General features: G+C 36.1%; 1 protein-coding gene across 1 annotated transcript in view; it reads right to left on the minus strand.

Moving 5' to 3' along the window:
• Positions 1 to 10,805, minus strand: part of LOC124857805 (amyloid beta (A4) precursor protein-binding, family B, member 1 interacting protein) — a 33,930-nt gene extending 23,125 nt beyond the window's left edge. Inside the window, exons 1-3 of the mRNA XM_047349266.1 lie at positions 10,548 to 10,805; positions 3,289 to 3,348; positions 1,612 to 1,699 (exon numbers count right to left, since the gene is read on the minus strand). Coding sequence (XP_047205222.1) covers positions 1,612 to 1,699; positions 3,289 to 3,348 — 148 coding nt within the window. The 5' untranslated portion in view covers positions 10,548 to 10,805. The remainder of the gene's footprint in view (positions 1 to 1,611; positions 1,700 to 3,288; positions 3,349 to 10,547) is intronic.
• Between the last annotated feature and the right edge of the window lie 3,967 nt (positions 10,806 to 14,772).

Genomic DNA, 14,772 nt, shown 5'->3' on the forward strand with positions numbered 1-14,772 from the left:
AGAAAATCTCAAAAAAGTCTCCGGATGCACAATGTTTTCGTGTGCTGCTTTATTTTACTTTCACATGTTCTATTTAGTTTTGCTTCCAAATCTAAACCTAATAGTCTAAAAAAGCCAATTATGAATAAACATTGATAAAATAGCAAACATTGTTGATCATGTTCATCAGTTATAAAATGACTCACTCACATGTTTACTATTGTTGTTTACCACTGATGAAGATGAATAACTGAATCACCATCATCTGAGCAGTATTTACAGCTTACTGTAGAGGCTCAAACTGCAGCTTCCAGCCAATTGAACTTCTTATATTAAACATCATCACTGATGTAAATGTCACCTGTTATTTGCCTTTTTAGCTGCAAAAGAAGAGTTTAAAGTCTTTCATAGTCATCTGCAAAATAGTTATTTAGTCCTAAGCACTATAGGGTGATAGTCTAGAGTTCCTTTCAACCATTATTGATTTGATTGTCATGAATCTTACAGTAAATATAGAGTTTAAACCAGGTTTACACACACTGTGTGAGAAGAAAGATTTTCCCACTATCTGACATTTAATCGGTAATTTGGTTCAGTTAAGATTGCCAAAAGATTTTCTTTTTGAGCGTTGTAATACTGTTTTCCAATGCTAGCTTTTAAACCCAAATCTAAGGCATTTTATTAAGCTGATTCACAAGTTGACTTTAAAACAAGTTTTGTTAAATACACCATGTTAAATGCACCACATCTGTACATGTTATCAATTTCATATAGTAATAGTTCTATGTTCTTTTCAAATATAATATACGTTTTGAGAAATTTATGTCATTTTATTTATTATTCGTTTATAAATAAATTTAACAGGTCTTTATTTGTCTAATGCATGCATTTCCAAATGTATTTAAATGATCACATTTTACAAATGATCACAGTTTATTCATATAGCATTATTTTACAACAGATATTTAATGGTTGATATGAAAAATATAAATATTTATTTAATGACAGAATTGTTGCACTCTTGGTTCTTGATAACAGTCACCAAAGGAAAATATAAGAGTATAACATTAGTTATGTGGTAATGGCAAGAGGGCAGTGGGGTCCTACTTAGCAAATACTTATATTTAACACCATAACATGCTCATTAAAATTGCCTAACAAAGCTGCAGATGTATAATTTTAGTTTTTTAGAGGCTCGCCTTTCTGATTTAAGAATATCTTGACAAAACACAATGAGTCATACATTTGGCATTAGGCTAGTTTCATTTAAAAAAAGTACTCTTTTACTTTAATTTTTTTCACTAAGATAAAGTGAAAAAATAAAGGAGGAAGGGTGGAACATAGAGAGAAGTGCTGTGAAAATCAAAAGGTGTGATCTTTCTTTGAAAGACTTACTATTGGTTTTACAGCCTGTTTAGAAGAAACACAAAGTGTGATTAGACCTTCATCTCCGAAATTTTGAACGGACAACAAATTATATTTTTCCTTCAAATTTTGCATCTTACTGATGAAAAAGATGATTGTGTCCTGTCCTTACAAACTTTAGAAGTCAAATCGAGGGTCATTGTGTAACATGTCTAAGAATGATTTGCTGTCAGAAAGTCTGAAAAAAAATAAATAAAATAAAGTCACCGTTCAGGTCAGTAAAACCGATGGAGAAGTTGATATCCTGCTCAGTGCTGGGGAGAGGTTTAGGAGGTACCACATCCTCTCCAAGACTCTGCAAAGAAAAGTAACCAAGACTGCATTTATAAGACTGCTTATTTCTGTACTCAGCTACTAAACCATTTGAGAGGCTCAAGGCAAAGCAAGTTTATATGAATAGTACCTAGTTCTGTAGCCAGCTCTTTAGTTTCTGCACACCTCAGGTTTTCAGGGAAATTGTTCCATACTATAAGACCATAGAAACTAAATGCAGACTGTGCTTGTTAATGAGTGAACTGTCTCTGATGACCGGAGGGGTCTAAATGCTTCATACCTGACAAGCAACTGAAATGTATTTAGAGCCAAGGCCATTTATGAACAGACCAATGACAAGAATTTAAAATCTGCTTGCAAACAAGAAGCTATTGCAGTAATTTGAGAACTGGACAAGTATGAATTTTCCTGCCATTTGGTCAGGACACTGGCAGCAGCAATTTGGTGAACTACATCTGCCCGATTGATTTTTTACAAAGACTGGTAATGGCACTATTACGACAATCTTTCCTCCTAAAAATAAAAACATATTTGTTTTGTGTCCTGTTTTGACAGGAAACCCTTTTATTTTGGCCCTGTTTTAGGATGGTACAAGGCTGACATAGTAATACACTTTATTTGGATGTTAAATTTAGGTCTGATTCAATAAAAAGGCATATGTTTCTTGCCTCATTGAGTCCTGATCTCCAAATTAGTTGGAACAGCCTGTGAAAGCAAATTCCTTTTGAGGACAATGAAGTATGAATCTGAATCTAGACCAAAAACAATGACTTTTGTCTTTTTGTGCATTAAGCTGAAGGAAATGCTAAACCATTCACTCGTTGATATGGACCCACTTACTTAGTGACTGCAAGAGACTCTGATCATACGGCACATAGGTATATAATTGTCTGTCATCAGCATACATATGTCAAGAGACGTTATACTATTATATGAGGTAGGAGGACATATAGATATCGGAACTAAAGTGGTCCGAGAATATAGCATTGAAGAACCCCATATGCGGTTAATCAATGCACAGATTTATAATTCCCAAAAACTCACTGAGCTCCACTTATTTGCAGCACACTGAGTTGCCTAAAGTAAAAGCATTATGCAAAATTAAATTATCTTTTCTGGAAAATAAAATAAAGTACATTTTATTTTGTTCTGAAAACCAATATGAATCAATCAGTGGAGTTTTTCACAGATATAGAGAAATATATTAATTTAGGTATGAGTTTGAAATCAACCAAATGAGTGAAGAATGCTCTTAAACTTCATTTATAATCCCACATTTCATAATAAATTGCTCTAACACTAAAGTTTAACTTTCTTATTGCTAATTGGCATTGCACCAAAACTCATTTTAATGTGTAATTTTGCAACCTTGTCATTCTTAATACTTTTCCTTTTCTACATTATTTCCTTATTTCTTTTAAGTCATTTATTGTGCTGATGCTGGTCTATAAAAAGACTCAACTCGAAACAGAAAAACTGCTTAAAGATAAAAAAGTAAATTGATTTATTAAACGCAAAACAAAAAAATATTATGTGGTGTAAACTAGCCTATAAATCCAAAAGAAGATAAAAAGGATTATTTACTGAAAGCCCAGAAACTTAGTTTCTCACCTGAGTGAGGAGGTCCATCTCCCCCAGCAGGTCACTAAACATGGCATCAATATCATCCATCTGAAAAAGCAACAAACAATAACAACAATTTATCTGTAAGAAGAGTCATTTGGTTTGCTTTTACATAAACTGACGAGGAGAAACAACAATATTCTGTTTGGTATTGCAATCAAAAAAAAAAAAAAACACATGAAAGACAAACCAGTAATTAGAGCTGAAACTCTCTTTGCTTTCTAATCAGATAATTTAACCATTTGTCACAAGAAGTGTAACTGTAGCCCCACTTTTTGATGGTTGGAAGAGATAAGAATGAAATTCAAAATAATTATAACACATGAAACAGGGAGCAACATTGTATTTTATAAGTAAAGATGCTAAAAGAATTTTGTTAACTCGTTAACACAGCGATTAAGCAGGATAAAAATTTTAATATTTCAACTGAAACCCAATCTTTGATTATGTTTGCACTGTAGCACAGCGAGCTGCTACAGCAAATAAGTAAAGTAAGACTTTAAGACTACCACACTATTGCTTCATAAGCTGGGGTATTACTTGGTAAGGGGGATAAGATTAAAATATGAAAACAGCTGAAATCCAATTTTTGGTTAAATTGAATAAAGCTTATGTTACTTTGCCCATTTGCCTCTTTGTCCCCCCATGTGACATCCAGACGCTACTATTTCGTCCCGTAAATCTGTGGTTGAAATTGGTTATCTGTTTCTGTTTGACAGAAACAGATAACAGATGTATTTAAATGAACTTAGGAGATAGATGTTTAAAAAAATGCCCAGTTTTGATTTAGATCTGATTTATAACTGGCTTTATTTTATTTTTATAGTTCATACTGAATGCCTTTGTCAATGACTGTGGTTCTGATCCAAATTTATTTAAGTATTTAATATTTATTAGTATTCACTGAAGTCAAAAAACGTTATTTATCTACTACAATGAACAGATTATAGTAGACTGATTTAAATAATTGGCTGTTGCAACATATAAAAAGAGACTTAGCGGGTGTAAAAACAGGGAAATCCTAAAGGAGAAATTGAAGATTACAGACAAAACCTAAAGTTTTACAATCACTAAACCAAAATAACATGAAAGCAAAGGTAAAATGCACATGCTTTCCACACAGCCAATGGTGACATACAACTCAAACACTTTCCTTTGAAATGTGTGAAGAAATATGTTCCCTGAGGCTCCATTATCTCGCAAAACTCCTCTAACCCGCATGCATAACTTCAGCAATTCAATATTTGTCAAAACTTGCCGTGCCTTGTTGTACATGTTGAACTGGTGACTCTTATGTTGTGTTAGCGTTTTTTTAAAATTTGAAGCAAGCTAGAGCTAACTTTCTAAAAGGTGCAAAGTGGTGGACTATTTTGAGACAACCTTCATGCCATTCTTCACACAAACATCCCTAAGAACAAATTCTAACCCTAGTTTTATTTTAAGAAATGCAGTCAGCCTTCATATGTGTATTATAGCATGAATATAAAATGCAGGGTTTAATTATTTTCTGTGACAGTCACAAGAATTGCCAAAGATCATAAAAAAAATCCCTGAAACATTTTGTACCCTAATAAACTAAATCTACCACAACGAACATTTTGAAAATAAAGCAAAATATCCCAAGGAAACATGATGGCAGGGTTTTCCCTGAAAATTTCATAAGACTCACTGTAATCTTGAAGATCAGCTGTCTATGTAACACATATTTCTTGCCGCCTCATTTCTCAAATGAATATTATGATAGTCCTGACTGTTTAGTCCTAGTTTCCATTTCTTACATTGGGAAATAAGCAGTAGCATTAAGGAATTGTGGATGTTTTCTTTGCTGCCATGGTGCAGTACGGCAGTGGGGTGTTGATGGCAGACGTCCATTATAGTTCACTTATAACCTTGAACAAATTTCTTCTTCTTTTCTATCTAGAGCCATATTGATGATGTGTTTTGATGTTACTTTGTGTAACTGAATGACCCAAACAACTTAGCTGTCTAGGTTGGATGCAAATATGGAACACATACATCTACAACTTCCTGATATAACAAATAAAGGGAAGTTTTTCTATCATTGAATTAAACCCCTCAGAGGGAAAATCTATTGCATGATATCTGGTTTAATTCTTTTGTTTTCTTCCTTTCGTTGTATTGGTTTGTTTTAGGTTGCATTTCCACTGTTCCAATTCTGACTAGCATTAAAATGTTTTTATATATGTTATTTAACCCAAATAAACCCAATGAAGCTCTTAAGACATTGCCCTTACCTTTTACTATGTTTGGGTTTGAAGCTAATTGTTAACATACCATGGAAATAATTTTAAATGACTTAGAGGATGGCTGCCAAAAACAATACTAAATAAATAAATACATTTTTATTAGGATAATTTTGTTCCGAAGAGGAATTTTGTTTTATAAAATCAATAAAAGATAGAATTATTTTTATTCTCTTTAGGTTGTAATTGATATGTTAGCATGCTAACCTCCCTTTATTCTTAGATGCCCTCAGGATTTGAGCTACATGTTAGCATAATTACAACATCTTGATTTACATTTTACACCTATGTGTTTTCCACTTCAGTTTATGATAAAATTATATTTAACACTTTTGTCTGCAAGGTATTAACATCTTCATTTAAATAGCAACATCTTCACCTTCTTCATCATTTATAAACTGCTGAATTAGACATGATATTATTATTAAATTCATGCTTTGGTTTCCAAAACCACATGTTGTGATAAAGGCTTTTCCTTTAGCTATTATCAGTGTTAGTGTGCCAATACCTTGGCCATTGGGAGCTTTCAATTATTAAAAAAATTCTACAATAGTTTACATGTTGTATTTGTCATCTTATAGCCATATGTAGTTCTTATAACTTTAAGGAACTTTAAGGTAACAACATAAAGCTAACCTAAAGGCTGTAGGTTACAAATTTTGCAACCTTTGGAGAAAGTTTGGCCAACAATCTTAAAAGGTTTGAAGGTTTCTTGCAACATTCACAGTGTGACCTAAAGCAGTCCTCTTTAATCTTCTGAGGACCATCATTTGGGACCACTACCCTGAAATCAGTGCAGCTAAAATGCCTTAGTAGGACATTAAAGGTCAATTAATGATGAATATGTAGTTTTTCTATTTGAAATGTCAGTTTTGCAAAGGTTAAAACTAGCAGCTGCCAACCTACATACAGTCCTTGGTTCAATCTTCACTCACTGTTATTCTCTTTTTCTGTAATTCTATCTTCAGCAGCAGTTCAGGATCACTTCTGAAAGAGTTTCTGTAAAGACACCTTAGGAAAACAATTCTGGTTATAAATTTGTGGGAAGCTAAAAGGCTTAAACTCTGCTCGGCTTGTTCCATACCGATTAAACCAAACGTTGAACCATAAGTTCCAGGTGATATGCATTTTTGAGTTTGAGGCCACTTCTTTGTCATTCGATCATGTTTGAGGAGGGCATGCAGACCAGAGAGGAAGTGGTAAAAGGGTTAACTTCCTGTCATTCTGCAAACTGAAATTCTCTCGGAAATGGTGTCAGCAGCCACCTGCAAACTTTTTTGGTACTGCTATCTTCATTCTCAGTACACATTCAGGGAGGTGGCGTTTGTGGCTGGAGCTGAAGTTCTAAATAAATCAAAATGAGTGATTTTCTCAAATATTAGCACTAGTTTTACTGCACATTTTCACTTACATTCTTCTGCCATCACATTTTATTTTTGTCATGACAACCATAATGAAGCCCGTATGATTTTCCAGCCCAACTCACATGAGAAAAGGTTTACTTTGTCAGTCAGAGGCCCCGATGTGTTTAGCAGACGAAGAGTGACTGCGTTTGGACGGATTGTGAAAGCATCTGTTGATGAAGGCAGAAGCGGACCAGACCCTTAAGACACTTCCTCCTCAGATAAGGGTGAAATTGAGTAACACACACACACCAGTGGTGGCGTAAAAAAATACACACACTATAGGAGGAGTTTAAAACAATGGCTGAATCTTAATATTTTTGCACTTATGTGATAATATCTATCACTTAAAAAAATCCCACTTTATTAAAACTCTTTACATATTGGCTAAAAATGAATCTGTTATAAAAGCACCACTTGTTTGTAGATGCTGCAAGAGAACCATTGTTTCTTTAGGCGCTAAACCCAAAGTAACTTTTGGATTAAGTGCGTAAATTGAGTATCCTGCATATTTTTTCCAAAACAAGATCTAATCTAATTTGTCATAGATCTAAAGAAAGTAATGAAATAGGAACTCCATATTGTCATTTATAAACTCCAACATTTACTATATAGACTGAAAAGACCTTAAATGTTTGGCTTTGCTGTTAATCTCTGACATCATAGTTAGTTGTAATATTACTGTCTGAGAACAGCTTCACATAGATGTTGACCAACTCTCTGCAATGGAAAACAGATGTTCCAGCCCAGGATGACTGGACTACATCACACACACATCACATCATTTTTAAAGGGGTGTTTGACGTCCCAACACAAGTTTTCTTTTGGATCATTGAGCTGGCCTTTCCATAAAGTTAAACTTGCTGTTCTGGAACCAAGATGGAGCTCGTATGTTTGGGGTTGCCATCTAGTTAAAACACCCATTCCAAGTTCAATTCTTCTTCAGTATAAGGAAACATGACCTCTTTATGCATTATGATCTAATTAGACAGATCCATGATCAAGAAATAGGCCTGAGCCTCTGTGCTTCATAATATACTGCAGCCTAAATTCAGTGTGAGTCATGCTGTCCTGCATTTTTCAGTACATAAAATGTTGCTTCAGTTTTCTTTAGATCAGTAAATGTATTATTTGGCAAATTACACCAAAGTTTCTGCCGGGTCTAAAAGGTTGCAAACATTTTTCATGTATTAATCATAGTATTAGGGCTTAAAAAAATCTTTTGTCTATTTTAATGTGTCTTTATTTTTGATATTTGGTTCTAAATAGCATCTATGTGAGTATTAAATTTGTACATTTGTCCATTTATTGATGATTTTTTATGGGAAATACACTCCCTGCTTTGTTTTTTCTTGTGAGCTCAAGCTTCGACTTCATAAAGTTTTTAGCTGTCTCATTGCAAAGATTTGAGTTTGATATTCATAGTTTATGGATTTCCTCTACTTGGTCATGGAAAATGGAACCTTGGAAAATTGTGTGTTTAACAAGGTTTTCATTGAAAGAGGATTTCAGTAAATGAGTAAAAACCTGTTTAGAAGCTCAATGTTATACAATAAAAGAAGGTCTTAATGTCAGGTACTTTGGAGCTAAAAAGACTGGATTTCACATTCCAGAATCAAAAGCATAGACACATTGGGAAATTTAAATGTAACTTTCTAAGGTAATAGATAAGTTAACTTATTAAATAAATTAAGTTAGATTTATTAAGCTAACTTTTGTAAATGATGTAGGACTAAAATTCAGGTCCTAAAAGGTCTTAAAAAATCCTAAATTGACCGTACTGCAGGAACCTGGAACCTCATCATGTCGTGTTTTCAGCAATACGACTTTGTCTGGGCTTCTTGCAAATAGCTTAGCTTCACATAATTGTTACAGCACTCACAGGTAACCGTAAACCTTCTTTGATCAACCTGAAGCTGATCATTGGCTGGGCTTTGCCATTTCGGCTGTACTTCCATCCATTTGAAATGTGGCTTTCTATTTTCTTCCATGTACTTTTGGTTTTAGTTTCCATTTTAAAGCACTTCAGATCATTTTACCTGAGCACCTATGATTTTCTGCATTTTGTAAATTTTTTTCCTCGTCTCCAATATGCTTTTTATTCAAAGCGTGCTGTTTTTCTGAACGTCTGAAACAACCAGTTTTAGTTAGAATTTACAGAGAAATACACTATAACCACCTCTCATTGAACTCCACAAGTTTAAACTCGAACCCTTTTTATTAATAAACCAGCTAAGATTAGTCATCAACGTGCATGCCATGACTGTTGGGTCTGTTGGTTTTCTTTTACTTCACTATAAATACCAGTGGCTGATCTGGTTAGTAATGTTGGACTGCGATTATTATTATTTGAACACAACCGCACATGCATAAAGTTGGTTAAGTTGCTGTTTTTACCCCACAAACGTTTTTCACAAGGACAACAACAAGCTGTCAGCTGAAGGCTATCCTCGCTGTAAGGTCAGATGGAGAGAACAGTGATGATTTTCACTTCCTCTTTGACATGCACTGAAACCCTTTATGTTTCTGGGATTATATTTACATTTGAACATACAGTGAAAATGCCGAACTGTACATCTGTTCTCTACAGAACAGCAGACAATCTAATCAGGCAGCCAGTTTCTACGGCCGAATGTCAAGCATGCAGCATGTTTGCACCATTTTATCCAGTAGTTTCTTACACGACACCTGTCAGATTCAGCTATTTAATGCAAAACAGACATCTGCTGTACTCTACACTTACTCGGATGAGACATCTATACTTGGGTGACTTAAGCAGATGTATTATCAGAGCTGGATTTGCTCCAAAGCAAAGTATGAAAATTAGAAGAAAGAAAGCACCTTAGGGTATGAAAAACCATGCATCGTAACATAAAACAAGTTTTATTATCTCTGTTTGCTGTAGTGGGATTTTAGGAGTTTACTACACAAGAACTGCATTTCTTCATCAGTGTTTTCTTAAAACACTAAATCCCTCCTGCACATGAGTCACAGAGTGCGCAATGACTAAAAGGGTCCCTGGCAACATGAAAAACACATTCTCAACTACCTTTACTCAATCTTTCCAGAAACTATGAGTTAAGTTCAAATGCATGTGATAGCAGCAAATGGAAATCAATAGGAGTTTTAAAACAGACCTATCAGTTTTTTGTGGTTATTGTGTAAGCACAGAAAGGCTCAGGCTGAAGGAGGTTACACCCTGTTGGAAATAGACGCAGATGAACTTACATCCCTTTTTATAACTTCAGCTTATGATGTATGGCTGCTTTAGCTCTACAAACATAAAGAACCTTTATTAAATTTAACAAACACAATATTTTTTTAATTTTCTTGGCATTACTCCTGTCATTCAGTGGAAGCTGGGAGAAAATGTGTAAGATTTTCTGTCTTTTTCACCGTTTTTCTCTTAAACATTCTCTTTTAGTTAAAGAAAGAGGGGAAACAATCCCTACATGTAATATTAAGTGACTGAAGTCAACAACAACCATAATATTCTTAGTTTACCTTCAGAGAGGAGCAACTCTAGGTGTTTACCGTTACCTGAAGGTACGACACTCAGTTCAACAGAGATGTAACTCACCTTTACAAATGTAATAATCCTCGATTCACCAGTTAGTTTCAAAATAAAAGCCAGATGGACATGAGTTGCACCCTGAAATATCGCTCTCTTAAGAAAAAAGCCCAACAACCCAAAGATGACGGTCACATGCAGGCAGACCTGGGTGTGCTGCTGTGGATTGCATTTGGGCTCTTTGACTGTTTCTTCCTGCTTAATGCGGAAGTTCAGGTCCAGACCTGTAACTGCATTCCTGCTGAGAGCTCAAAAACTTTCACAATGCTCTTGTCAGAGCAGTACTGAACTGTCCCGCCCCTCTTCACCAGTGCTCCTTATCTGCAACTGTCACCACAAAACTGTTTTAAAAGTTGAGTTTGCTTTGGCTGGCAGAAGAGATGGTGACTGAGAAATGCTGATGTAGATGTTGGGAGTTTCTGAAGGAAAACCAAGCTGAATCAGCCATCTTGGTTAATAATTCACCATGCTGAAACTCATTTACAGCAGGTCTTTAGTCAGGAGTGGCAGGTCTGAGCTGCCATTATCTCTGAGTGAACTCATCTACTTAATATATCTCTTAAAATCCACAGACGTTTTGTAGTTTATTAAAATAGTTCACCATACAGAAGTCTGCAATGCTTTGCAACATTATACTAAAATAGTGCATAATTATGCAGTTGAAGGAAAAGAAAAGCTGAAAATAGTGGCTTACATATTCAGCCCCTCTTGATTAATCCCAAGTGTTTTGGGATATGTCTTCAACAGCTTTGCACATCTAGAGCCTGAAGGTTTTACCCATTCCTCTTGACAAAATAGGCCAAGGTCAGTAAGTATGGATGGAGAGCATCTGTAAACATCGGTTTTCAGGTCTTCAGGCCAAAGATTCTTGTTTAGATTTAGGTCTGAACTTTGACTATGCCATTCTGAAGCTGAATACGTTTTGGACCAATTTTCAAACCATTCTATCATAGTTCTAGCTTTGACTTCACCATCCTGAGGGCATTAAACAGAATTGTCATTAAAATAGATTTGAGGTGATCAATGATTTGTTTTTTAAATCGGCTTTTTTCTCCACAATAGTATTGTTCTCTCACAAACCTCTGAAGGCTTCACAAAGCAGCAGCTGGATTTATACAAAGGTTAAATCTTACACAGGCGGACTCCAATTATTAGTTATTAATTATTACTGGATCTTGTTTTTAGGGTATAAGCGTAAGATGGGGTGTACACTTTGAATCTCTTTGATTCAATTTCACTGTCATGTGCTACTTTGTGTTGGTTTATCACATAAAATCCCAGTAAGATACGTTAAGTACATGGTATAACTTGCCAAGGCAATGTAAATCTTATACCTTTTCCAGATGAGTATGAATTTTGGTCAAAAACCTAATGTTTTTTTTTTTTTTTTTTGCCATTTGCTTTGCTGGCAATCTAGTTTGATTATCTTTTAACAGACAGTTTTTGAGCAACAGTATCAGTTATCTTCAGGGGAACCAGAAAGATTCAAACCATCATGCTATGAATATCCTCTGGGTGTTATCTCTTTCTGCATACACAGGATTTCTTCTTGTTTCAACGTGGGAGGCGAAGAAACAAGATTTCACTTCTGTTTTTGTCATGTTGCAGCATATGTACACATTTATAAATGGGGATTCACAAGGATAAATGTTTCTCACATATTTATTCAAATAAATATTTGTCTCTATTTCAGTTATGTAACTATTATTACCTTGCATGAACTGTATTTTTCCTCAGCTCTGAGGAGAAAAACAGACCACCCTCTCTGTGGCAGAGGTCTGTCATCATAGGGTGAAGCAGAGCACCTTCGGGGGGAAAATGTATAACCTCAAATGCCTCCAGGAACCTTTCATGAAACAAACACCCGTGTGGTAACAGAGGCAAAAACTTGGGCCTCGGAGGAGTTCGGTGAGGAAATGGAGGAGGACTCGAAGCAATTCATGCAAACCATTTGGCACCTCAGGAGAGGGAACCAGTGCTTCGCTAACACTTTACAGTGGGGGTGGGGAACTGCTGACCTTGACCGGGGACATTATTGGGCAGTGGAAAGAGTACTTTGAGGATCTCCTCAATCCTGCCATTATGCCTTCCCTGGTGGAATCAGTGACTAAGAACTTAAAGTTGGACTCATTCATCACCCAGATCAAATTTACTGAAATAGTCACAAAGCTCCACCATGGGATGTGGTGGTGGCACAAAAGTTAAGCGCGCTACCCTTGTCTGGAGGCCTTGGTCATCAACCCTGCTGTCACAGGTTTGAGTCCCAGCCCATTGACGTTTGCCGCATGTTTCCCCCTCTCTCTATCCCATTTCCTGTTTGTTCACTTTTCAAAAATAAAATTGAGAAAAATAAGGCATAAGATCTGCCTCCGAAGAGTACCATTTGTCTCTGGTTGTTGGCTGTCGTGGCTGACACGCCTCTTCAGAATCGCATGGCAGTTGGAGACAATGCCTCTGGATTGGCAGACCAAGTTGGTGGTCCCCTTTTACAAGAAGAGGGACTGGAGAGTGTGTTCCAACTACAGAAGGATCACACTCCTGATCACACTCCTCGGCTGGCCTGGAAATGCCTCGGAGCCGCTTCCCCCAGAGGAGCTGAAGGAGACTGCCGCCCTCCTCTTTCCGGTCCCAGATAAGCGAAAGACGACGTCAACGATGATGAAAAGCGGCAATTCTTTATGTAATATTCCATTTATTGGAATATAATAAAAAATATATTATTACATTTAGATTTTAAAAGTCAAAAATATCAGTTTCTTATATTGACACAACAAATATACTTTCGTTGGCTAAGGGAACGTGTTAGTTCGGATAGAGGTGGTTACATCTGTGAATCACAATGCAGTTTTCTAGGTATTTAAAGTGTGTGCTTGCTAAGACCTTTAGTTTGATGTTGCTATCGTAATTAAATGAATATGGTCTGAGGCTGATTGCTCTGATAACATTTGGTCAGTCGGCTTTTTGTCCAACACAGTATTCTAAGCAAGCGTAGTCTGACGTTGATTGTTCTGAAACTCATTGGTCTGATGCTTATTGACTTACATTAGTTGGTCTGACATTTAATGGTCTAATGCTGATTGGCCTAAAACAGTTTGATCTGATTCTGATTGGTCTGATCCTGATTGGTCTAATGCTGGTTTGTCTGACATTTAATGGTCTGATACTGATTGGTTTGATCCTGATTGGTCTGATGCTGATTGGTCTGAAGCTCATTGGTGTAATGCTGATTGACCCACATCAGTTGGTCTGACTCTGACTGGTCTGATGCTGATTGGTCTGAAGCTCATTGGTCTGATCCTGATTGGTCTAATGCTGGTTTGTCTGACATTTAATGGTCTGATACTGATTGGTTTGATCCTGATTGGTCTGATGCTGATTGGTCTGATCCTGATTGGTCTGAAGCTCAATGGTATGATGCTGATTGGTCTGATGCTGATTGGTCTGACACTGTTTGGTCTGATGCTGATTGGTCTGATCCTGATTCTGAATGATGTGACAGTATTTAGTCTGACAATATTTGATCTGAAGTCATTCCTCCCTCTTTCAAGGAAAATATATTTTGGGTTAACTGGCCAGTTCAAGGTGTGTCTCACCTTTAGCTTGTTTCCTTCCATTTCACAGTTAGGCACTACTACATAATATTCTAATAAATTACTTCGACGTTTGTAGTTTTAACAGACAAAATTTCAAAGGATATGAATACTTTTGCAAGGCACTGGACAATAATGTTCTCAGGACCATTAAAGATGTTAAGAACTATTTAACAGCTGACTGTCATTTCTCATTTTGCTCACTATTGACTTTTCTTTGACCTCGTGACCATCCAAGCTGCAGAAAGCTCCCATAACATTGCGTTGAACACATCTTTAATGTTGAGACAGCTGCTGGATGCTTGGTGAAAACAACCTTCCACTTACACTGCTCTGTTGAACACAAACACCCGTACAAAGGTAAAGCTAGGAGATGTCAACCTTATATGAAGAAAGCTAAGCCAGATGAATCGGAAACCCATTCCACTGGTTTTTGGGTCATCTCCAACACTACCAAATATCCCAAGGCTATGTAAGGCTGCGGTGCCGAAGTCAAATATTGGTTGCTGATTGCATTAAAATCAAAGATCAAAGGAAGTACAAACAGACGAAATACAAAAAATAACAACTCTCCTCTGGTTTTCTTTAACAATCTTTTTGTTTTTGTTGTTGCAAATAATTATTCCCAAGCTGGTGCAGAGACG

The sequence above is a fragment of the Girardinichthys multiradiatus genome, chromosome 21 (assembly GCF_021462225.1).
Source record: "Girardinichthys multiradiatus isolate DD_20200921_A chromosome 21, DD_fGirMul_XY1, whole genome shotgun sequence".
NCBI classification, from domain to species: Eukaryota; Metazoa; Chordata; class Actinopteri; order Cyprinodontiformes; family Goodeidae; genus Girardinichthys; species Girardinichthys multiradiatus.